Source organism: Amblyomma americanum, chromosome 11, assembly GCF_052857255.1.
Source record: "Amblyomma americanum isolate KBUSLIRL-KWMA chromosome 11, ASM5285725v1, whole genome shotgun sequence".
Lineage (NCBI taxonomy): Eukaryota > Metazoa > Arthropoda > Arachnida > Ixodida > Ixodidae > Amblyomma > Amblyomma americanum.
In genome coordinates this window covers 75,444,219-75,466,915 of record NC_135507.1, presented here as the reverse complement: position 1 = coordinate 75,466,915, position 22,697 = coordinate 75,444,219, and the positions used below count along the sequence as shown (strand labels likewise).

Sequence of the window (22,697 nt, the reverse complement as noted above, 5' to 3'; positions counted from 1 at the left end):
TTCTTCTTGATAGTTCTTTCGGTTTCACCAACCAAAAGTTGGCTGTGCCGTGTAGTTGGTGTTCAGGGCACATGAGCCACAAAAAAACTAAAATATAGTCGCTTATACGTAGTTTTAATTCACTACGACATTTAAGCCACCCTGGTTCATGAGCTGGAATGACAATAAACGACATATCAGCAGTTATATTGCCATTTGTTTCATGTCTCACGTGACCTAAAACCAACGGCACATCACAGCCATCATTTGGCTGATGAAACCGAAACAGCATCAAGAAATTAGCGATCGTAGGTAAATACGGGGCGACCTATGCGTGCTAACACCTGGCACATCAATTGAAAGAAGAAAACACACAAGCAAAAATTTAGTACCTGTATTCCTTTAAAAAGCTAGAGTTGCAGATGTTTGCTTTGGCCAAAAAGCAAGTCGTGGAACATCCACTCGCTGCTCAATTCCTGATCCAAGTCACGAGGCATGTTCCACAACCAGTTTTTCAATGCTGGAAGTGTAAACACCTAGGGTGCTTATTCAAAAAAGCAGACCACAGGTTACGCTTGCTCGTGTAAACTCCTTGGCTGCAGGTCACAGCTGGCCGCATGCCTTTTGCAACTATCAAGCTCGAATGCCTCCTAAATCGGATGGAAAAGCTGCTGCGAGAAAGAAACAGGACCTTTTGGCTGCAGTTGCACAGCTAAACGGAGACGCTCACGGCTATGTATTCTGCCATCCCCAGTTTCTCGGCACAAACCAAGAAGCTCTGGACAGGACATCAAGAGGTGCCCTGGCTTCTAAGTGCTCGATTGTGTTCCATTAAAGATATTCCCTATTATGTTTGACCTCTCTTCAAATTTGTTTTAAATTGTGCGCCAGAGCTTACAGTAGACCTCCCACCAGTCGCTACCTCGTAAAGATGGTGTGTCAAGCACAGCAGTTCCCAGCCACACATCTGCACCAGGATACTTTGACACCAGCTGTACGTGCTGTGCAGGAGGCACATGCATTTCGGCAGAATAAGCCAAACAGAGGGAGGACCAGGTTGACGCAAATATGCACAATTGTAAAACAAACCACTTTAATGTGCCGAATAAACTGCTACAGAACCGTTTCGTTAAGTACAAATTTTCTACCATTCAGACCTGTGCATACATAATGTGGCTTGGGTGGGGTCTTTCGCATTAAATAGACAAGTTTTAACAGTAACAAAAGTAATCTCTCATCTCACACAAATCAGCAACATACAATTTTCTTTACCTTAGCAAGAAGTGAAGATTAAGGGGAAAGATTGCAATCATTAAATTATGTCCTCTTTTGCCATTCCATCTTTATGCACACACGCACGTAGCCCACACTGAAGTGCCTCGGCTACTACAAAAGAGGAAGGGCCCTTTGCTGGACTTGCTTTTATTCAAGAAAAGCCAGTCGTGATGCAGCAACAAAGCCACTATGCGTTACCCCTTTACTGGCGTCCGACAGCAAAACCCAACACCCCTCCCTCGCCGACACTCGCTCCCAAGACCGTTAAAAACCTGCTGAAAATCCAGCCAAGCATCACAGCTAGCAAGCCAGCAGAAAAAGCTTTTTTTTTTTTTTTCAAGGGTATCTATCACAATGATTGCAGTGCACAGCTCTTGTCGATACAACTGCATCATGGCTACCACTGGCTTGTGCAGTTCACGTGTTGGTCGACTTGTGTATGTAAGGCTCAACATTTCGAACCGCGAATAGGAAAAAACGCAGAGCTCACAGTGCAACTACGATAGTGAGTGTACACTCTGTAGTGGCTTTAGAAACGTGAGTTAGTGAGAAAGAGGGTCACAAATCTCGAATGAACAATAGTAGTTTTTAAAAAGGCAAGAAAATTAGACTGCCCCATGTGGGCTTGTCTTACGATTTACAGTAGTATTTGTTCTCGTTGCTAAACCATTCTCTCTTGTTGCACAGTGCACTCATGACACTTGCATTCAACATGTAAAAAAGAAAAGCCAACTTAACTGCTACGCCAGTAAAGCAAAAATCTGTACATGCCAAATTAAAAAAAAAAAGCGCTATTGCAAAATCCTAGTCCTGCCTTTCTCACCAAATGGGCTTTCACGGGGCAGGTGCTTGAAAGTCACTACAATGAACGATGCAGTATAGACATCACCAAGAACAGCTTTATATTTGCTCTCAGGCAAAACCCTGAACAAAGAAGGGAGATCTTTTCTGCTCAACCACAGCAGCACGGAACATCTCGATTTCACTCCAGTAAAGCCCATGACAGAAAAATGGGGCCTGGTCACAAAAAAAAAATGAGAAAAAATTTCAAAAAATGTTGGGCCAATGCACAGCTTCATCCCACCTTAGTTGGTTAAGACACTCAAGCAAACGCGGCTGAGGTAAAAAAAATTAAAAAGCCAGTTTTAATGCGGGCTGTTATGGAAATTAAGCGGGCAGCAGGCTATCTGACAGTTAGGGAGGTCTTCGCACGTGACAAAATACACGCGACGTCACCGTAAGCGGCTGCGTTCCCAGACTCGCCAGTTCGAACAGAAAACTTCACCCTCCCGTTGTCTTCGTTGCCATGCAGGTCGAAAGTGCGGCGTCATCCCCAACTGCGCGCCAAGCTGCTAGCAACAGCAAGCACGTGACACCCGGTGCCGAATGGCAAACGCTTTCTTTCGGGGGCAAAAAAAAAAGGCATGCTATCGCGCACACACCTCTCACAGCAATTTGTCCGCCGAATCATGCATTTTTTTTTTTTCAGTTCCTTCGTTCCCGAATCGATGACAATCCGGCACTCGGAATTGAAGAAAACACGGAGAATGCACCGCATCGTAGCTGCGACCGAAAACGTCATGGGTGACGGTGCGAGGGCGAATCAAAGGGCTAAGCTCGAGACAAGCGAAGCAGAACCACTGATGACTGCAGTAAACTGACGGAGTTTCCAGACGCCGTAGGCACTAAGCACTTGGCGACGGTGCACAAGGTGGAGGAGCACAAAGGATGAACCAGACAAGAAAAGAAATGGCGTTGGAGCTTTGCGGGTTTCAAATAAGGTTGGAACAAAAAAAAATAGAAAAAAACGGGGAAAAGGCTAGCGCAGTTCGTCGCTGCAGGCACTCTCACGAGTGCGTAGTTGGTGAGGGAGGCGAAATAAGTCGTCGACGGCAGAACGCAGCTGTGCTTCTTCCCCCTCAAGCCACCGTTTGTTCGTGGGCTTGCGACTCGGGCGGTTTCATGACGTCCGGCAGCTCAGGCGGGCTCGAGAGCGGCGTCACTTCGAGCGGCTCGAACTTGCCCGTGTCGGGGTCGCGGAAAGCGAGCCCCACCGTGGCCGGCGCCTGGGCCTTGGCCGTGCTGCTGTTGAGGCCATACTCGGTGAGCACCTTGTTGTCATCCATGCACTGGTCGTCTTTGTAGAGCACCTGGTTCTCGGGCGCGACCTTGGTGATCCCGGCTATCATCTTCTTCAGCTCGCGCACCGAGGTCGTCTCCTTGGCGTCGAGGAAGATGGTGGTCTGTTTCCGGCGGACCATGAGAAACACATCCATGGCGTGAGGTGTGCTGGGCGCCGCGCGCTCGTCCGCCGTCTAGGCTTGCAACCTGCAGTGCCGAGCAACTGAGTCGTCGGAGTGTTCTTTCCTTCGAATGGGGGGCGAACGTCTCCCTTCGTTGCACGGTTTGTCCGCTTGGGCGCGCGACGCGCGTTTTTTCAAGCGCATTCACGCCTTTTGCTTGTAATTAACTTGGTCTGGTGCGGTCTTAAAAAACGTCTTATAATATTTTCAAGCTCTAATTTCAACTTGTTTGCTATAACTTTTACCAACAATATTGATTTATTGTAGTTTTGAGTTATTGGTTTAAAAATAACTTCAGTGTTTTTCATTAGTTAAACGGCAGCCTGCCAGGTGGTCTGCGCGCAGCGCGCTTTGCGTTCGCGTGCGATGTTTGTTTTGTAATTACAAGTTACTTTCATGCAGCTTGTTCAATTTCGGGCTCAAGTGTGTGTCGTACGAAAGTTCTATCTTAGCTGATTGTATTTGCCTTCAAGGTTCAACCTGCAAACTTCCGTAAGTTATGTTATCAATGCTCAGACGGTACAGGTCATGTTCAAGTCGCGAATAACGGCTTGCGGCGAGGCGCGCCTTCGCGAAACAATGATGAGCCTCTTCTTCCTAGGGAGTGATTGAAGTCGCAAGAACGCCGGAAGGAGAAATTGACAGAGCTTCGCAGCGCGAATTTTCGAGGAAGCAAAGATGAAGAAGTACACGCAGCTGGCTCTGATCGTCATTTGCATTCTCTCCGTACTCGCGCTTTTGATATGCGAGCGACGGTACGCCAACATGAAGGTGATCCTCGAGGTGATGGACGTCTTCGAGACGAAGGAAGCCGCCGTCAAGTGTGACCGACAGATTGAGCTGCTGCGTCGCTCCCAGCTCGACTCCGGCAACGCCGTGACGCCCATCGTGTTCCCTGTCTGGCGAGAAGTCTTCGCCTTCGAGAGCTCTTCGCTGTTCGTCTATGCGGCGTACTGGGACGTAGCCGATGACGGGGCGAACGTGTCGCGAGTCGTGGCTGTCGTCGAGCGAGACCTGCCGGCAGACCTGGTGTGCTTCTTGTGGTTCGACAGCGAACACAACGTCCGCGCAGACGTTCTCACGGTTGTGACGTTGCGCGGCGCCGACCAAGGCAGCGGCGACCTCGCGTCGTCGGCGGTCGTCCTAGAGTGCGCGGTCCGCGACGTCTCGATCGAGCCCGTCGGCGTCTCTTTCTCGGCGACCTCCGCGTCCGGCCGCACCGAGAAGTCGCAGATCATCCCGCTTGAGTCCACGCGAGCGCCCGCCGTCAATCTGACGCGCAACTTCAGCGTCTGCGTTCCGCCGATATCCGCGGCGGTGACACCGCTGACTTTAGTCGAGTTCGTCACCTACCACCGACACCTCGGTGTGGACGACTTCGTATTTTACGACGCCGACGCCCTCCCCGACACTAAAAGACTCCTCGCCGCCGTGCCCGGTCGAACGCTGGCCAGTCTGAACCTGCTCCCGTGGAACCTTCCGAAGAGGTTCTCTAACGTGTCCGACTCTGCACGCATCGCCGACTGCCTGCTGCGAACCAAGAAGAGAGCTCGCAACGCCGTCTTCCTGGAGACGAACCAATTCGTGTCGCTAGCCGCGGCGAAGGACCTAAACGAGCTCTCACGTGGGCTGAGCTCGTTAAACCCGCGCGGACATGGCGCTGGCAACAACACGAGGACACCGCTAGTGTTGTTTCATGCGCACTACTTTTGCGACGAATTTTCTGACGACATCGTGGCGAGCTCTCTGCAGATTCGCTTTGTGACGCAGCGGAAGGTGAAGTATCATCGGCTGTCGGAAAAGCACCGGGTGTTCCTCGTCGCCAGCGGATTTTCCAAGCAGGTGCTGACAGCCCTGAGGAGCCCAAACCACCCAGTCGAGGACAACATCCTTGTGCCCGAACGCTCGGCCGTGGTGAACGTCTATCGCGAGTGCGGTACTCTGTTCCCAGTGAGGAACACGCGAGAGCACTATGTTCCGGACATGCGCATGACAAACTTCCGAAGCCTGCTGTTCTCTTCGAAACTGTATCGGTACTTTGAAAAGCAGCCGTATGCGAGTTTGCTGCTGTAGGAGTGATACTGCTGATCCGCAGAGCTGTTATGATCCAGCCTGCGTGAAGTGTACATGGCGAGGTGCCGAGCTGCTGCTCGCGAGTCCTGACTGCGGCTGTCAGGAGTACACCTTGCAGCCAAGCCAATGGCCAACACAAGTCAATTTCCTAGTTGCAGTTGTAGCCTCCGATGAGGATAAACAAGATGGGCTTCAATTCCTCTCTGCGACCAAGACAAAGGATCTCTTCGTGTCATGTCGCGATGTCCTATACAAGTAGCCACTGCCATTTGGTGTACTTTGTACGCAATGGCCTTTTTTTTGCCCTTGTTTGTTAACACGCTTGAGGTGATTCTCTGGGCAATACCTTATGTTACCAGTGTCAAGTCATTACACTGCACTCATCCTGTTCTCTTGTCTTTTTTCTTTTTTTTTTTTACTGCGACATCTACACTGCATGATGTCGTGACGGTCCACTCATTGCCTGGCATGCATTGCTCTTTGGCTTCCTTTAGTATTTTGACCTCTGCTCACTCATTTTTCTCATCCTCATAGTGACTGCCAGTGTCCACAAATGGAAGTGTTTTGTGAAACGTACGCTTTTCAACTGCTCACATTCCCTCCAAGCAACCAAGAAAATGTTTCGGTCACACGCATAGTCATAGGTGGGGAACTTTTCAGCGTCTTCTGCTGTTAGTGGTATGCTCTGGTGTGGCAGCTTTTCTGATAATCTCATTCTATCCCCTTATTCACCTTTCCCTGAGCTGCCATCACTCTGTTGGAAGGCTTTACATTTGCATGCTGTTTCATGCCAATAATACAATGAATGGCTCATCGTGCCATTATGTCGCTAAAGCAAGGAGGAATGCGTGATTTTTTTTGCATGTTCAATCGCATATGGTGCAGGAAGTGTCGTGTGGTCAGTTTGTCACGCAACAATCCCTTTAGCTTTTGCATATGTGGTCCTTCATTATGTGTATACAGTGTCCCGTAATATTTATAACTGTGCACAATTATTGTAAGAAGCACTTCAAGAATGTAAGTTATTTTTTTTTCATAAAAGTAGTATTGTTCCTTCTTGGAAAGGCAGTTGTTTGTTTTAAGATATGATATGATGTGTGTAAAAAACTTATATGAAGTTTGACAGTGTTGTTATTAGCGTGACACACTATACATTAGTGGTTGTACAGCATTTGTATGGTGTTATATTTATTCACAACTACATCAGATGATGCAGTTTCTAATATTGCAGCTGTGTGGTAATCTCTTTTAGCACTGGGTCTTAAGTCCTTTTGATAACTTTTGAGCCTTTTTCTTGTGTCTGTCTTAACATGGACTGTCCGAGTATATTTATTGTTTACTATGCTTAGTAGTGGACATAGCTAACTGGCATGTGCCAGATATCTTGGCTAATATGACCATTGACATATTTAACGTTTAGATTTTTTTTTGTGCACAACGTAATTGAAGTATGAAAGCGTTGCTTAGATTCATTTGTTTGGTTGCATTAAGGTCCAAAGAGTGGAAAAAGATGCTGCCTACAAGCTTTATGGTTACGTTTATGGCCGTATTGTGAACCTATTCAATTTCACAATTGAGTTGTCAGAAACTCGTCATCTAACTGAATAAACACATTTTCAGTATCCAAGAACAACGTGTGCATGTTGTCTTTTAAGCCAAGGTCTGCCAAATGCATTTGCAGGAATGCACATAAAATAAAAGCCGGTAGTAAACAGCATTCTATGATGGGTATGGATACGGAGTACCCATAAATTAACAAGGGTGGAGCCTTGGACTCAAAACGTTGGAACTGGATTGAGATGTCACTCTTGTTCCTTTCGGCCTTAGAGTGCATCTTATTCAGGGATCTGTGCTGGGATTAATATTACATACTGTAGTAGCTGCTTCATAGTGCACAACGGCTACCAACTAATAAATAATGTAGGTTGAGGTCGATAGAAGACTTCGTCTAGCTAACAAGTACAGTAGTGTTGGTGAGATTAGTTACCGAAGTTCACGATTCAAATGTCGGAAACTCGTCACCTAACTGAATAAACATGTTTTCAGTATCCAAGAACAACGTGTGCTGCATGTTTTTTGTGGAGGTGAACAGCTAGCTACACAAGCTGACTCCTGCTTGTGGGCCCTCTGTATCGCGCTCTCCAAGCGCTGGAACCCACGTCGCGGCTATCTGCACCCTTTGCTCAGCGCTCTTGGCCACCGGGAGAGTGCGGAGAGCATGTTTTTGAAGGACCACACTATCTCTTTAGCGCCTGCTTATGTTCGTCTGTTATCACTCATGGCCAGCCCCTGAGGAGACTGACTGGGCGCTGATTTGGGGATTCCATCATTTCTGCTCTTGAGCGCTCTCAGTTCTGTCAAAGATCCTCCGACTGGAGCCTCTCTGGGCAACAGTTTGCTCAGAACTCCAAGTTTGGAGTGTTCGCTGTAACGCTCCTTCTCTCAGTCTTCGCATAGGTGTGGATGCCTCCTCGTTGACCGCGCAACAACTTGTTAGCGTCATTGAGAAGACTTTGGTTGTGGACGGGTGGTAGCTCTGTGCGTGACACTGAGCGAAGGGCTTTGTCGGGATCAGGGAAGGTGAGACAAGATCGGCAAGCATCTGGAATGACTCCTTAGGCTGGAGCTGTCTCCAAGAAGGATGAAGCCCGTGCCTCTTCTTATCGGTCTCCTAATCTTAGCAGAGGGTGAGTTGGTGAGAGCTTGCTGAATGCTTCTACCTTGAAGCTTGCTCGTGCAGCTTAGTTTGTAGTGATCAAAGTGAACTAATAATGGGAGCTTTATAGACAGTTTAGTGGCATGTGCCTCTGTGTATGTTGTACATCTCTGTGTAACCTGTTTGGTTTTATCAGCATCATCTTGCATGAGTGCCTCAGTTTCAGCAGTGCATAGGTCAGTCGTGCCCATTCTTGTTGCACAGACCTGCCGCAGTGACTCAGTGGTTTGGCGTCTGGCTGCTGAGCTTAAGGCTGCAACTTCGATTCTTAGGGCCACATTTCAATGGAGGCAAAGTGTAAAAATGCCCATGTGCTGTACAATGACAGTCTCCAGATGGTTGAAATTAACCCAGAGCCCTCCTCTGTGGTTTCTCTCATAGGCCATATGCAACTTTGGGATGTTAAACCCAACGTAACATAACTAGTTACGCTGAACACTGTGCAGGAGCCAGCATGGAAGTTTTTTCAGCAGTGATGGTGTGTTCTATGCAACGTACACACTCCACTCGCTTTGTACTCGCCTATGCTAGTATTTGCCTATACAAAGAAATGCTAGTATTCTTGAATGCAACACTACTTGAGAATAAGTATGAAGACATGAAAGTATTTGTTATTGGACTTGCTAACTTGTTTATGCATTGTGAAATTTGGTTTAGGCTCGTCGGTTTGGTTAATCATTTTTTGTCATATATTTCTTGAGTTCATGCACTTGCTATGGGCTGATTAATTCTGTTTGTTGCTTTTCACTAATACATGCTGAACACACCATGGAGAAAATTATAAGTGAATTTAACATTTTTAGTTCATTAAGCTCTCTATTGATTAATCATTTAAGGAAGTATGTTTGCCTGTTTCTATTAGCTCAGAGAAAGTTGCCGATGTGAAACACTGTCTCAGGGCACAGAATAAGTAAAACCAGGTAGTCTTCATGCCGTGATGGCACTGAAACTTCAAATCTACAAGATACTTTGGTCTTCCCTTTTTGTTCACAAAGCGAAGGTTTTAGGTCATCTCTTATGTGGCAAGTATGAAACTGGGCACGTGTTTGTAGCAACTAAGGAGCAGCAAAAAACAGCGAAAAGGCCGCATGTGCAGCATCCACCGAGAGAAAACTTGCCGCGCTTGATCCTGCTGATCTTTTTCATCCGCTTATCCCTTGTGCTGCACTTTGCAGGTCGACTTTCGACCTCTGCTGAAGAATGTGACCACAGCGGTAAGCCGTTCTCCACAAAACTAGCACCCTTCGATCTTGATGCCAGAGTGGAATTAAATTGCTCTCTGCTATCATTATGATGAGAATTTCAGGGAGATCAGGACATAAAAATTCTGTATCATTGTTTGGCCATAAAAAGCCACATCTGTTACATTGTTAAAAAATTTAAAGACTGACAGAACTTTTAGTCACTGGTATATATTTTGCTTGCTCATTGCAATGACCTGTGCAATTGTTTTTGTATTTCATTTTTACTAACCAGTGTTGTTTAGAGTGTGATTAATGCTAATGTGAAAACAGCCGCTGATAGGTGCTGATAGCTTTTTCATGTTGGTATCAGCCGTCTGCTTTCATTAATTCCAGCCACAGTGGTCGCATTTTGATGGAAGCAAAATGCTAGAGACCCGTGTACTGTGCGATGTCAGTGCACGTTAAAAGAACCCCAGGTGGTCGGAAGGGCGTCCCTCATAGCTTGAGTTGCTTTGGGACATTAAATGCCATAAACCAACCCACCACATCTGCTTTCATTGGAAAGGCCCAATGTATATAAACATTTAGCTTTCAAAACTGCCGTAAATTTTGCAATTAGATAAGTCACTTATAAGGTCTTTTTATTAGTCATTTTTGCTTTGTAAATCTATTGATTAGGACCGCTTCCCTGCAGAACTTGGTACCATTAACCATTAATGGCCATTAATACTGGGTAATGAAAAGTAACCACATTGGGTTTTAATTGCACTGTGTGGTATTGTACTTCTCATTATGCTTGTAGCTGCTGCCCTCTTTAATGCCTTTTGTCCTGTGATGATAATAAATAAATAAATAAATAAATAAATAAATAAATAAACTGATTCAAACCAGAAAAAATAAAATGCGAGAGCCTTTTTTATCCTTATGCCAGTATTAGGTCACAGGCACTAGTTCAACCTTTACTTCAAAATCGGGGGACACAGTTGTGGACTACACTGATAGCAGTGAAATTATTCTTAACAGAATCAATATACCATCAGAATTTTTGGTATCAATGGTTACTGGTGCCAGTACAAGTCATGGACCAAGGCAGAAGCTGCCGATGTGAAAGAGAAGCTTACCGTTTTTGATATTGCACTTCCAGAAAACATGCTGGTACCAGGTCATCGGTACTAGCATGAGCTTTGTACATAAGCAGAAACTACTGGTGTGTAGGTAGCTTTAACGTCATCACTGAGGGGTAGATGACCGTTATTGATATTGCACTTCCAGAGAACATGCTGGTACCGGGTCACTGGTACCAGTATGAGTTTGACATCAAGGCTGAAGCTGCATCGGTGGGTAGCACTGATGACGTCAGTGAAATGGACTTGACATGTCAGGTCAAGGTCTCCCATATCGGCACTTGCAAGTATCTCTTTGAGGTATGAGCACAGTTCTGTTTTTTTGGGTTTCTTGTATACCTGCACTTGACTAGTCAGCAGACGATGTAATTTTATACATGGCAAACTCATTAATGTACGGTGGTATCTTTCAGTTCATTATGTTTTCAGTCAAGTCCCACTTTAACAGTGTTGCGGAAGCTTTAAATATACTTGTTAAAGTAATTGTTTTTACTGCGCCCAAAAAATTTATGCTGTGCTGCATTTAAAATGGCTAACATTTTCTCATTTTACTTTTTTATAAGCACATCTGTAAATAGCATATTTAACGCAATCAGATAAATGGTATTGTTGATAAAGTGAACGAAACTTTGTGTTATCCAGCTAGACGTCTTTGCTTTGCGCTGATTTTTCATAATTTGAAGATTGTCCTTTGTCAGCACTTTATTATCTTCACACTTCGTAATGTATAAAACATTAAATTATGGTTACAGCCCTGGCCATGGGCACAAATCCAGTTTTACAATGAAATATATGACTCTGAGCCTATCTAAACAATTTGAAATGAATGTGAAACTTTAAAAAACAACTGACTTCTGTTTCAAACGGTGCCTTTTTTTACCTTTGTAAGTGCTGGAAAAAGTGCCAAAGCCTAAGATAGATAGGTAGACTTGTCACCATACTTACAAAAAGAGTTTGTTCAAATGGCACTTGTGTTGTTTTGGAATTCGGTCACCTGAAAGTTATTTTTACATTATTGACGGTAGATTAAAAGACTGATGTCAGATAAGTTCAGCTGATGCTTTCATAAAATTAAATTTTATTCAGTGCGACTTCAATGTTGTTTAGTCCTTGGTGTTACCTTAATTAATCGTGGATGTGGCTTTGAAATCCCACAAAATGGCTAAAAAAAATTTGAACTCTCTTTATAAATTATGTATTTGCTTGTATGCCTTGTTTTTTATGTTGTCCTGAAGTTTCTTTGCTGTAATCAACAGGGAAGTACTCTATAAAAATTGTTTCGTGGACTGCAGTAGCTGTGCATAGCAGGAAAACATTTGAGCAGTGGTGTTTTCCTTTCTTATCGTTTCTTTTCTACCTAGACAATGACCTTGTGGAGTAGGTTTCTTTGACTGTGTAATCTATTTTTATCCCGTTTGTTTTGTTGCACTTCTAGGACCATAAAGCAATGCAAGTGAAGATGTCCTTTGTTTTGCAAATTTTATGAATTTAAAATTTCTTGTATGAAAATTTCTTTTGGCTCTAGATATCTCAATGTATGCTGCATCGTAAAAATTCAAAACCAAAACCAAAATACGTGTTTTGCAAAAAAAAGAAATTCTAAGAATGTCTTGACCTGTAGCATGCAAGTAGGAATGCGATGAATGTTGAACCAGCCTTTCATAAGATTCAGAGAAAAAATAAATATTAGAAAACAATTTCATAGAAATATAACAGTGAAATTTTGTGAGAGTGGCCACAAGACAATTTCTATTATGCTCAAAAAATTTAACATAAATACACGAAGAAATAAAATTTTTGGTGAAAGCCCTGTTCCCCCTTAAGTGTGAGGTTGTGATTTGAGTTGTATTGCAAGTAATATCTGTTCCCTTGAAGGAAAGTTGCAGTAGAGGCATAACACTAATGCAGGCACCTACATAGTATGTCATGCCTTTAGGGATTGCTGTCTCTCAGAAATAGCAGTTCATTTTCAGCTAACCTTATCTGTTGCCCCAATTGAATTATTTTTGCAGGTACAAAAGTGTGACTTTTCATCCGGAGGTGGCCCTCCTGGCAACAAGGATATGTGGATAGACCACGATGACCTCTCAGAGATGACAAAGTGAGGCCTTTGCTGGGTGTAATATGTAGTGTGGCATATTAGTCTAGTTGGTTAATATACATCTTCCAAGATAATGTATAGTGCATTGTATATACAGGGTTATTCTCTCTTAGGTTGAACATGCGAGTGCGGGGTCGCGCTTTTTGGAGTCCCTGTGCGTGCGACATGGCCGCACATCGAAGCAAAGTGGCAGAGAAACAGAGGGACTTGGAGGTGGTGCTTTGCCTCAATGCACGGCTGTGTCGCATGCACTGGCACTGCGAAGAGCTGGCCACACACTTGTGTGTTCACTTTAAGAGTGGATGACACCGCACAAGTCTCTTTATAATGAATGGGAGCAAGCAGTTCGCACAATACATGACGAACTTTCTGGTCATTTCTCTACTAAAGCTGAAAATGGCTTTTGGATATTATACATCAAAAGGAAAACTAGTTAGAAAACAGAAAAGGTATGCTCGTCAAATATTTTTGGACTGGCATTTAACTGAGTGCTCAGACTTTCTTCCCTTTTATACTGAGGGGACCTGTACCAGCTTGGTTGGCTGTCTGCACTGCTACATTCAAAACTGCTCAAAAATGTGTTTGACTGTCACTAATCTGAATTCGCTTAATTTAAAAGAAACACGTTGGTCCTTGTCAGTGTCGAGTATATCGAAGATGCAGCTCTTAATTCGAACAAATTTTAAGTCTTCTGTAAGTTCGAGTCATTGTGAGACAATTCAATGACTTTTTCCTGTCAGCTAATCTCCTTCTCATGCATGTCAGTGATGGTTAACAGCGAATAAGCAAGTTAGACTGCTTTGGCACGCATGGGAAAGTCTCTCGTAATAGAATAAGATTGTAAACTTGTAATATCTAACTACATTTGATACCAGCTTGAACCCAGCCATATATGGCGGCCTGCAAGGTCAGAATAGAAAACTGCTTGTCTTCATAGTTTCAGAAGAATTAATCCTCTTCAGGGCACTGAGGTTGAGACCGTGACCAGTCTTTAATTTCTGCAGTCTACCTGCTAAGCTGGCCAGACAGCAGTGTTAGTAGAATGCATTCAGAAGGGTCTTTCTGTGTGGAAGTACATTTCTTGTGGCACAATAAGTTGGTTTATATAAATGATTAATTCAAGCCTTTCTTGCATTTATTTGCCTTTTTTTTAGCTAAGTTAGTAAGCCAACTAATTGAGGTTGTTGCAGGTTCTGTCCTCACACCAACATGCGTTTCTGCCAGTGAAAGTTTAACACAAGATTGTACTGCTTTCCGTCGGAGTTCACATGGCTGCTCCTGGGTGGACTTTAAGTATAATTGAGTTCTGAACCAATTTGCTATTGTATCTTTGCTGGGTGCACATGTATCCCTGCTGTCGTGTTCTTTATTATTTAATATGTTTGTCTCTGATTGTTCCCAGTTTCCCCGTCGTGGTGTCACTGTCGGGTGGTGTAGTGGCCGGTCTGGAAGTTTCTCCTTCGGAGTCTGAGCACATCCTCAACATCAAGCGCGCCCTCATCTCGGCCTTTGTGTTGAAGAAGTCGCACATGAGAGAAGGAGGCGAGACGTCGGTAAGGGCAAATTCATGTGCTTAGCTTTCTCATTTCCTTGGTTTCCCTTACTGCTTGACTAATAGTCTAAATTTCTGTCAAGCATTTGTAGCTAAGACATTGGTGTGGGCTTAGCACAGCAGGTCACTGGAGCAGTGAATGTTGTAGCATCTGTTGTCACATTTGTTATCATATGCCTTAGCAGTCTCATAATCTGTAAGATTGCTGTTATTCAGCTTTTCGCTATTTCTGGGCAGGCGCTGTTCATATGGTTTTTCTACTCATAAACCTATCCCTACACATTTTACAGTGCAACAAAGGTGACTTTATTTATTTCTATATGTAATTAGCACACATATGCAATTAAGTTTTTACACAAAATGTTGCGGCATATTGATATGCAGATCAAAGTTTACTTTCTATGTGGTCAATAAGGACAGAAAAGGCAGCCTCTTTACAACATAAATTAGACATTCTTTTGGTGTGCAGAAATGTTTGGAGAATTTTTATGAGACTGTTATCTATAGATGGAGCTGGGCTGAAGGTTGCCATTGAACTAAATTTATAGCTTCAAGAAGGAAGGAAACATCCTCAAACCATTTTTCTTTCTAATAACAACAGCGTGGTTAATCAGGCGCATGTGTTGAATTTGCTCATGTTTTATACATAGATTATGAAGCACTCTAGGAGAGGGCCATTCTGAAGATGCCCTTTCTTCTCCTAGCAAGAAAGAAGCAGTGCGAGAATTTTATTTTCTTTTCCAGTTTTTATCTCGCCACTGAATTTCTTTCCTTGATGAGAAGCTTTTATTGAAAGTGTCGGCTTGGCCATTTGCTACTATGTAGGGACAGCCTTTGAAATCTCATGAAATCTACAGTGAGTCAAACATTAGTGTCAGTGAGCAGTCATTACAAAGGAAGAGCTGGCTGATTGCGAGCCATGCAATAACGCAAACTGACGTTCTCGTAACAGCAAGCCTTCCAATGTCTTTAAAAGTTCGCAGATTTGGTTTTTTCACTTTTGCTTCAAGAACATCCTGGCACAAGAGAGTGGCACTACCTTTCAACATTTATACTGTCCTCACATTTTGTAGCGCGTTGACATTCATGGCACCTGCCCCTGGAAAATGTGGTCCGGAACTGAGCCGAGGACGGCCCACAGCTCTAAGGACATGCTGTACTGCGCTTACCCCGAGAGAGCTGACTGGAACCTGAGTCCCTGGGCCATCATGTGGAACATGGTAAGCCTATGTTTCTGTGTGAATTTTACGTACTATATGTTGTTGATGATGATGGTTGTTTTATTTTAATGGCACAAGCAAAGCTTGGACAAAGAGCGCCGTGGCTAACATGTTTGGTCTGCATGGTGTGAGGTCAAAGGCCTGCGTTCTCTAGCATTCCCTTCCTGAGAAGCCAAGCACAAGGCCAGGTGAAAGCTTTTGCCCATCGGAAAACTGGTGGATACATGGCAGGACCAGGTGTTGCAATCCACAGCTCCCACATACGAGGCGGATGTTTGTACTACTAAGTCACCGTTGCGGTATAGTTGTGTATAGCTATCCCCATTCTTTTACTTTTAATTGGTTTAAGCCCATTATACTTACGCAGCATGGGCCAGGACGCTTTACTTTTTATGACAAGTCCCACCATACTAAAATGAACAATCACCGTAGTACTGTTGTCATGATTGTAGTCATGGTGTATGTACAAAGCCGTCCAATCTTAGGGTGAACACGCGAGCATATGGCTGCACTCTTCTAAGGGCTAGTGTGTCCATCGCAGTCGCGCATCGAAGCGAAGTTGTATACAACATGAAGCACGACCTTGAGGTCCCTCTGCACCTCTTCCGTCTCCATGCCTTTTAGCCACTAATGCCAATCAGCCTTCCCTAAATAATCCGCTAAGCCGGTAAGCTTAGGTCTAATAATTTTTAGAAGGTATCTCGCCGTTTGGGCGCAAATATTCATTCCCCTTGCTTTCATGTGCGTGGTGTGTCGATAATGTGCGCTCATCACTAGCTGAACATTGCGTAGTGAAGCCTCCTTACATGTACCCTGCGGCTTGAGAGGAGGCTCTGCGTTTGTAGCCGTTCAACCTTCGAACAATTTGGACCATTTTTCCTGTTTCATGAGGTACTAATTAATGTGATTTTACTCTATCGAGAAACCGGCGCATTATTGATAACTTCTTTTAAACCACACTTGAGTAAATATACCACTGCCTTTCACCCATATTTCATGTGGTGCTAAAACTTTTAGCTATATTTGCATAGAGAAATAGATCCAGAATACTATTTCTTTATGCATAGATATTCATAAAGCAAATCGCAATTAGTTTTGGACCATATTAAAGTGCCCTTCTGATAATTCAAACAGAAGTCTCTGGTCCCTTGCAGTTTGAATTTACGAGTCTACTGTAATTTAGCAAATTGATTTACTGGCTGTGTAGCTTTGTACAAAGATGGGCGTAATTTGAGCCTACCTTGTTTGTTCATTTGCAGCATTTCATTCAGTACCTGATAAATTCTACAGTCGACTGCACGTACGTCAGTTCCGAGAATGTCGACTACTTGGAGTCTCTTCGCTGTCATGAGAGGCATGCCATCAAGCTGGAATCCACCCACAGCACCACAACCGCTGTGCAGACCAACATCTTGTAAGTCTGCCGGCCTCCAGTTATTGTTGTAGCTAATTGGTAGTGGCTGCAGAGCAGCAATAAATGTTGGTCTTCATAACAGCTTGATTTTGATAACTTAAAATGCTCATGATAGAAACGCCTTCTGAAACCAAGAAAAAGGAGTTTCCTACAGTTTTATGTACAACAAATTCACTCTCTGACTCTAGTTAACTTTTAGGAGAAAAAGCAGTTGTAGATCCCTTATGTCTCTTTGTGTTCCCAGAAGTAGGAAATCTTTTTAATAAATTGTAACTTTTTGAAAATTTTCAGTCCTTTCTACACAATAAACAATTTTTTGGCCTTAGCTGCTTATGCACCATAAAACTCAACAAAATACAACAACCTGATTTTCCTGGTATTCACTTATCAGAGTGTGCATATGTTCCATCAAATTGTGGAATGACCATTGTCAGTGGCATCTTTTATTCAGCAAATGCATATATGGCTGGAGCATCAAAGGGCTTGATGCAGTGAAAGAAATTTGCAGGCGCGCTAACTTCCCGTTGACATTGCATACTTTGTTGAGAAGGAAAGAAAGGAAATTTCATTTTCACGCTTTGTCTAGCTGTTTGTCAAGAGCTATGACAGTGATCCAGGGTTAGAAGTCTCCCTTGAGTTCCTTTCAAGCAGCCAAACAGTTGTGCCCTTTTGTAAATTGGGAGCAGTACCTTTTCAGTCTCATTTGCAAGAATGCTCTTCCTGTTGCAAATGCAGTCCATGTGATAGGCCTAAAGGAATGTCTCTGATGCCACTTTCTAGGCTGGTATCACAATTGGCTCTGTAGCAGCCAAATTACGCCATGCATGTTGCTATTGTCCTGAATATACCAGCACAAGCAAGATGATGTCAGCAACTGAGTTATGCTGCAATGAGGCAACATGCAAGTGGTGGTGTCACATTAAAAGTGCCACTAGAGGCGATTGATTCAGGGATTAGTTCCTGCTTTAAAGAGACACTAAGGAAAGATAAAAGCTGGCCCGTATTAATGGGGTACTGCATTCAGAGTATACTCTAAACAAAAACAGAGCTATTAAAAGCTACAAAAGACCAAAAAACGAAACACTGTTGTTGCCTTCACCAGCCGATTTCACAAGTAATGGGTCGATGCCATTTTCAATGTGAAAGCATTATACGGCTCACAGGCAATGAGACCCAGTGTCCAGCAGCAGTGGTCTGCAAAATCTCAGATTATGTCACCGTGGTATCAAAATAGAATTTATTCTGCAGAGGCGGGGTATTGAAGTCAGAACTTTCAGACTGCGAGGCAAGCACGCAACCCATAGGCCACTAAACCACATTGCTTGTTGGCAAACAAAGGTGAACCTAGTATACGAGTTGCCTTAGAACTGTGTGCTAATGAGTAGGGATGCCATTAGAAATGGCACCCCTAAAGAAAGGAAAAGGAAAGGGAAGCATTAGAAAGAAAGAGAAAAAATTGGAGGGGACACTTAAGCTTTGCCCTAATGGTCTGATACGATAGCGTAATGGGTTAATTCTGACATACACAGAAGGTCATTCTCTACTTTACATTCATAGATCCCTGCGAGTCCTCATACTCTTCCTAGCACAGTGGTGCAGTGGTTAAGCCATGCACCACTGCCCTGTAATGGCAGGTGCTTCCAGCAGTGGGCCTTGTGCCACCTAGGTTGCTTTTCCCGAGCAAACAATCATTAATTTAACTGTCACCTGCCACAGTGGGCAGCTTGCTTACTATCCAGTGGACAAGTTGTGATGACACCGCGAGGTCACATGACCTAGGTGGCTCACCTGCCTCCTATAGGTTGCTCTCGGTGCACCACCTGCCAGAGCCATGCCCATGATTTTTCACTCACAACACCGACACCAACAACGTCGACACCGTTAAAATAAAAACGAAATAAAATTAATAAAAAAGATGTTTTCACACTTAAACCACTCAAGTAGTCTTAAGTGCCCTCCGTAACTTTTTGAGCGCGGATCCGACAGGCTTTACTAAGCCACCATTCACTTCAATATGGTAGCAACCAGTCACTACGAGGACATCATGAGTTTGAATCGACTGGCAGGAAGATTTTTAAATCCAATTTTCTCGCCAATAAACACGTCTTCTGTTGCCGGACACATGTCCACACCACCGGACACATGGACACCCAGAAATAGCCAGAGGATCAATTTTTACCCAGAGCAATAATCGAATAGAGTTGTTTTCAGTGTCGATTTAATTACATTTGTAGTTGCCTCCATGACATGTTGTAATTAGCATGTGAAATGGCAGGCTGTTGGGCGAGTTGGCACATGTTCTCAAAGTAAAGGGCATGAAGAAGACAACACAGTACAGAAGATGCACAAGCTCACAACTACTGATTGAACAGAACAGGACACATGTTCATACACGTCATAAATAACATTGCATGACTCATCGCTGCGAAGCCATGAACCCAACTGAGCATCATGATGAAAGGCAACTCCCGTAGGTCAGCAAAACAAAACAGCAGTGTAGGGCGTGCATAGAAGCCAACTTTTTGAAAAAAAAAGACCGAAAGTTGTGCATTGCCTAGAAATCTTGATTAAAAACAAAAAGCGTGTAGAAATATGCCTTTTGTGGCAATGGAAATGGATTTGCAAATGATATACAGTTGAGCCTCGTTATAACAAAACGGTTTATAAAAAATAATAGATATAATGAAGGAATGGCGATTCCCCTTGGAAGATCGGTCAACACGGGTTACAACGAAGCTGCGGCTATAATGAAGCAATCGCTGGACGCGTTCAACTTTGTTATAATGAGGTTCAGCTGTACATTTGGCACTTGTTTTCTGAATCAGTGGCTCATGAAGCAGTACTTTTTCTATGCAATGGGAAAAAATTTGCTGTGGCACTAACATCCAATGCCTTTTAAATTCTCTCATTTCGTTGGGGCAGCAAATTTTACAGTTAATCGCCCTATCAGATGAATTTACTTTTATTGTACCGCTCTCTCTAAATACTCTTGAAACTGCGAGGATGAATCATATGGTATATAAATAAATAAACCTCACTGTAGATGGTACTCCTTGTCATCTGATTGGGATTTCACTTGTTGCAGAATCAAACATTGGTCAACATTCTTGTGCAGTTCCTGAGTGTAGGACTGCTTTTATGAGTTTTTGCAGAAGTGCTATTTGAGTGGGTCACAACTTCCTTACTTTCACTAGCTACAAGATGTCCCTCAAGACCCAAGGGACCACTGGGATGTCCTCCGGCGACTTTGGTGACCTTCTTGATTTGGTGCCAGCTGGAATCGCTTACAAGCACCTGCCCTCGCCAGATCCAACACTGGCTAAATTTGACGCCAATGAAAAGGCCAGTCTGAATGATGCTTTGAGAAACCAACTGGCCGACCTCGTCCAAACGGCCGAAACTGAGATCAGGCTCTTCACAATTCCGCTTTTTCACGAATTGGTGGAGCTGCTGAGGAAGTCAAACGACCTGGTGGACTTTGTTGATTCTGTTGCAAACTGCAATCGCAAACCAGACGACGTCGATGTTGATGAGAACTTGTGCACTCACAAATGGAAGGTAAGTTGTTTTTCTGCTTGCCAGTTATTTAATTTGTTTGTTGTACATTTAAATGTTTTTGGTGTACTATAGACGAGGTCACTAGGGAAGACGAGGACAAAACATTGGCATGACAGGTATGCCAAGAGATGCAACAAATATGATGCAAACTAAATAAATTTTTGACAGGAGAGAAAAATGAAAAGAGAAAATGAAATTACAAAAAATATTCTCTGGTCACATTTTTAAAGGCATGGTAATCTGTGTAAGTGATCCTTACTAGTGATCCATGTCTCCGTACGAGTGATTTGTGTGGGAAGACGAATTTTCTGCTGAGGCATTGCAATGCTTTGAGTGTCGTGTGTTTCTTTTCATGTTGTGTGGGATTCTGTCCACGGGAAGCATGTTATGCCCACTGAATAAACTAACTGTGAAAACTTGGTTTTGTTATACCTGCAGACGCTGGCCATGTCCTTCCTACAAGATGCGCTGATACAGAGCAACACGGTCCCAACGTTGCGTGCTTTCCGTCATCTCGTGACGAATGGTCACGTGAATGATGCCTACCTGCCACTTCCCTTCCACTCCTGGAGTTTCCTGCGTAACAATGATACGCGTTACCTTGAGGAAGTTTTTGTGAGTCTGCAGCGCCACGACGTTGTTTCTTTGACAAGATATTTAGTACTGTTCACCTCAGTTCACAATTTGATTTGCAACCGTATGCTTTCAGAGCAGGATTTACTACTGTACCAGCGATTACAACCAATTTTTGGGAATTGAACCCAGCCACGGTGGCTCCATTTCGGTGGAGATGAAATGCAGAAATGCCCGTGTGCTATGCAATGTCAATGAAATTTAAGAAACTTAGGTGGTCTAAATTAGTCCGGAACCCTCCTCTAAACAAATCCAGAGCTCTCCATAACTGATGTGACAGTTTTGGGATGTTAAAGAAAGGACATTGAAAACAACTCTATGCTGTTATTTTTCTTAGTAAAAATTTATTTCCCAGCTCCTTCTGGGTACGTTGACATTTCTCCAGCAGCAAAAAAACTCATTTTGCACTGAGAAAATTGGATTTAAAAAATCATCTCTCAGTTGATTCAAACTTGTGACGTCCTTACCAAAAAGGATGGGTTGCCACCATTTTGAAATGAATGGCCGCTTAGTTTAGCCTCTGAGATCCGTGCGAAAAAATCAGTGTCGATGCACCCATTCTACTTGTGAAATTGGTCAGTGGTGGTGACATCTGTATTTCGTTTCTTGGTCTTTCTTAGCTTATAAAAATTTCATTTTTGGTGAGTGTGGTTTCTTTGTGATTACAGTACGGTGCACTATCCATACAAGCTAACTTAAGGGGGATGAGGGTATTAAAAACTTGTGTTTTATTTGTCATCATAACTTGTTGAAACTTGGCACACATATGTATCATGGAATGCTGATTTCAAATATGCATTTAGATTTCAAATATCTCACCTGAAAAGAAATTTATGGCAAAATAACATAACGGGCCTTTATGATAATTTCTAAGTTGAAAAAGCTTTTTTAAGAATATGTAGACATTTCCAAAGATCCACCGCACATCCTAAAGCTTTCCTTTTCTCTTTAAACATGATAAATTAGCAATTAGGCCAAGTGTGGGCAAATTACTACTGCATTGTTTTTTCTTTCTAACTTTGTTATTCATTTATGATCAACAAAACGAGTTTACAGACATTTTATTAGCTTTGGGCCTTCGCAAATGTCTGCTTATTCTTTAACTTATAAATTACTATAAAGGCCTGTAAGAAATGACCTAATTAGGATATGTTAATTTGCCATATATTTCCCTCCAGGTGAGATATTTGAAATCTTTATGCATATTCAAAATCAGCATCCTGTGATATACCTACATGCTAAGTTTCAGCAACATAGGTTCACAAATAAGAAAAAAATTTAAGACCCTCATACCTCCTTAAATTTGTACTCGGTGTCCGTTTTAAGTTCCTCATACCAATACGCGGTGGCTCAGGGGTTATGATGCTCAGCTGCTGACCCGAAAGATGCGGATTCAATTCCGGCCGCGGCGGTCGAATTTCAATGGAGGCGAAATTCTAGAGACTCGTGTACTGTACAATGTCCGTGCATGTTAAAGAACCCCAGGCAGTTGAAATTTCCAGAGCCATTCACTATGGCCTGAGTCATTTTGGGATGTTAAACCCCAATAAACCATAAAACAAACC

At 43.4% G+C, this 22,697-nt stretch overlaps 3 protein-coding genes across 3 annotated transcripts in view; 2 read left to right on the top strand and 1 right to left on the bottom strand.

Annotated features, from left to right (window-relative positions):
* Window positions 1-1,048: 1,048 nt before the first annotated feature.
* Window positions 1,049-3,951, bottom strand: EloB (transcription elongation factor elongin B). The gene has a single exon (XM_077644239.1). The coding sequence runs from the start codon at window positions 3,528-3,530 to the stop codon at window positions 3,174-3,176; it is 357 nt and encodes a 118-aa protein (XP_077500365.1). The 5' UTR covers window positions 3,531-3,951; the 3' UTR covers window positions 1,049-3,173.
* A 284-nt stretch (window positions 3,952-4,235) lies between these two features.
* LOC144111096 (uncharacterized) lies at window positions 4,236-5,630 on the top strand. Its single transcript, XM_077644236.1, has one exon. The coding sequence runs from the start codon at window positions 4,236-4,238 to the stop codon at window positions 5,628-5,630; it is 1,395 nt and encodes a 464-aa protein (XP_077500362.1).
* Window positions 5,631-7,926: 2,296 nt separating this feature from the next.
* LOC144111094 (uncharacterized) overlaps window positions 7,927-22,697 on the top strand; it is a 90,007-nt gene continuing 75,236 nt past the window's right edge. The window contains exons 1-9 of the mRNA XM_077644234.1: window positions 7,927-8,317; window positions 9,522-9,560; window positions 10,803-10,954; window positions 12,667-12,755; window positions 14,158-14,308; window positions 15,381-15,527; window positions 16,787-16,941; window positions 20,136-20,499; window positions 20,938-21,114. Of these exons, the coding sequence (XP_077500360.1) occupies window positions 8,272-8,317; window positions 9,522-9,560; window positions 10,803-10,954; window positions 12,667-12,755; window positions 14,158-14,308; window positions 15,381-15,527; window positions 16,787-16,941; window positions 20,136-20,499; window positions 20,938-21,114 (1,320 nt within the window). The 5' untranslated portion in view covers window positions 7,927-8,271. The remainder of the gene's footprint in view (window positions 8,318-9,521; window positions 9,561-10,802; window positions 10,955-12,666; window positions 12,756-14,157; window positions 14,309-15,380; window positions 15,528-16,786; window positions 16,942-20,135; window positions 20,500-20,937; window positions 21,115-22,697) is intronic.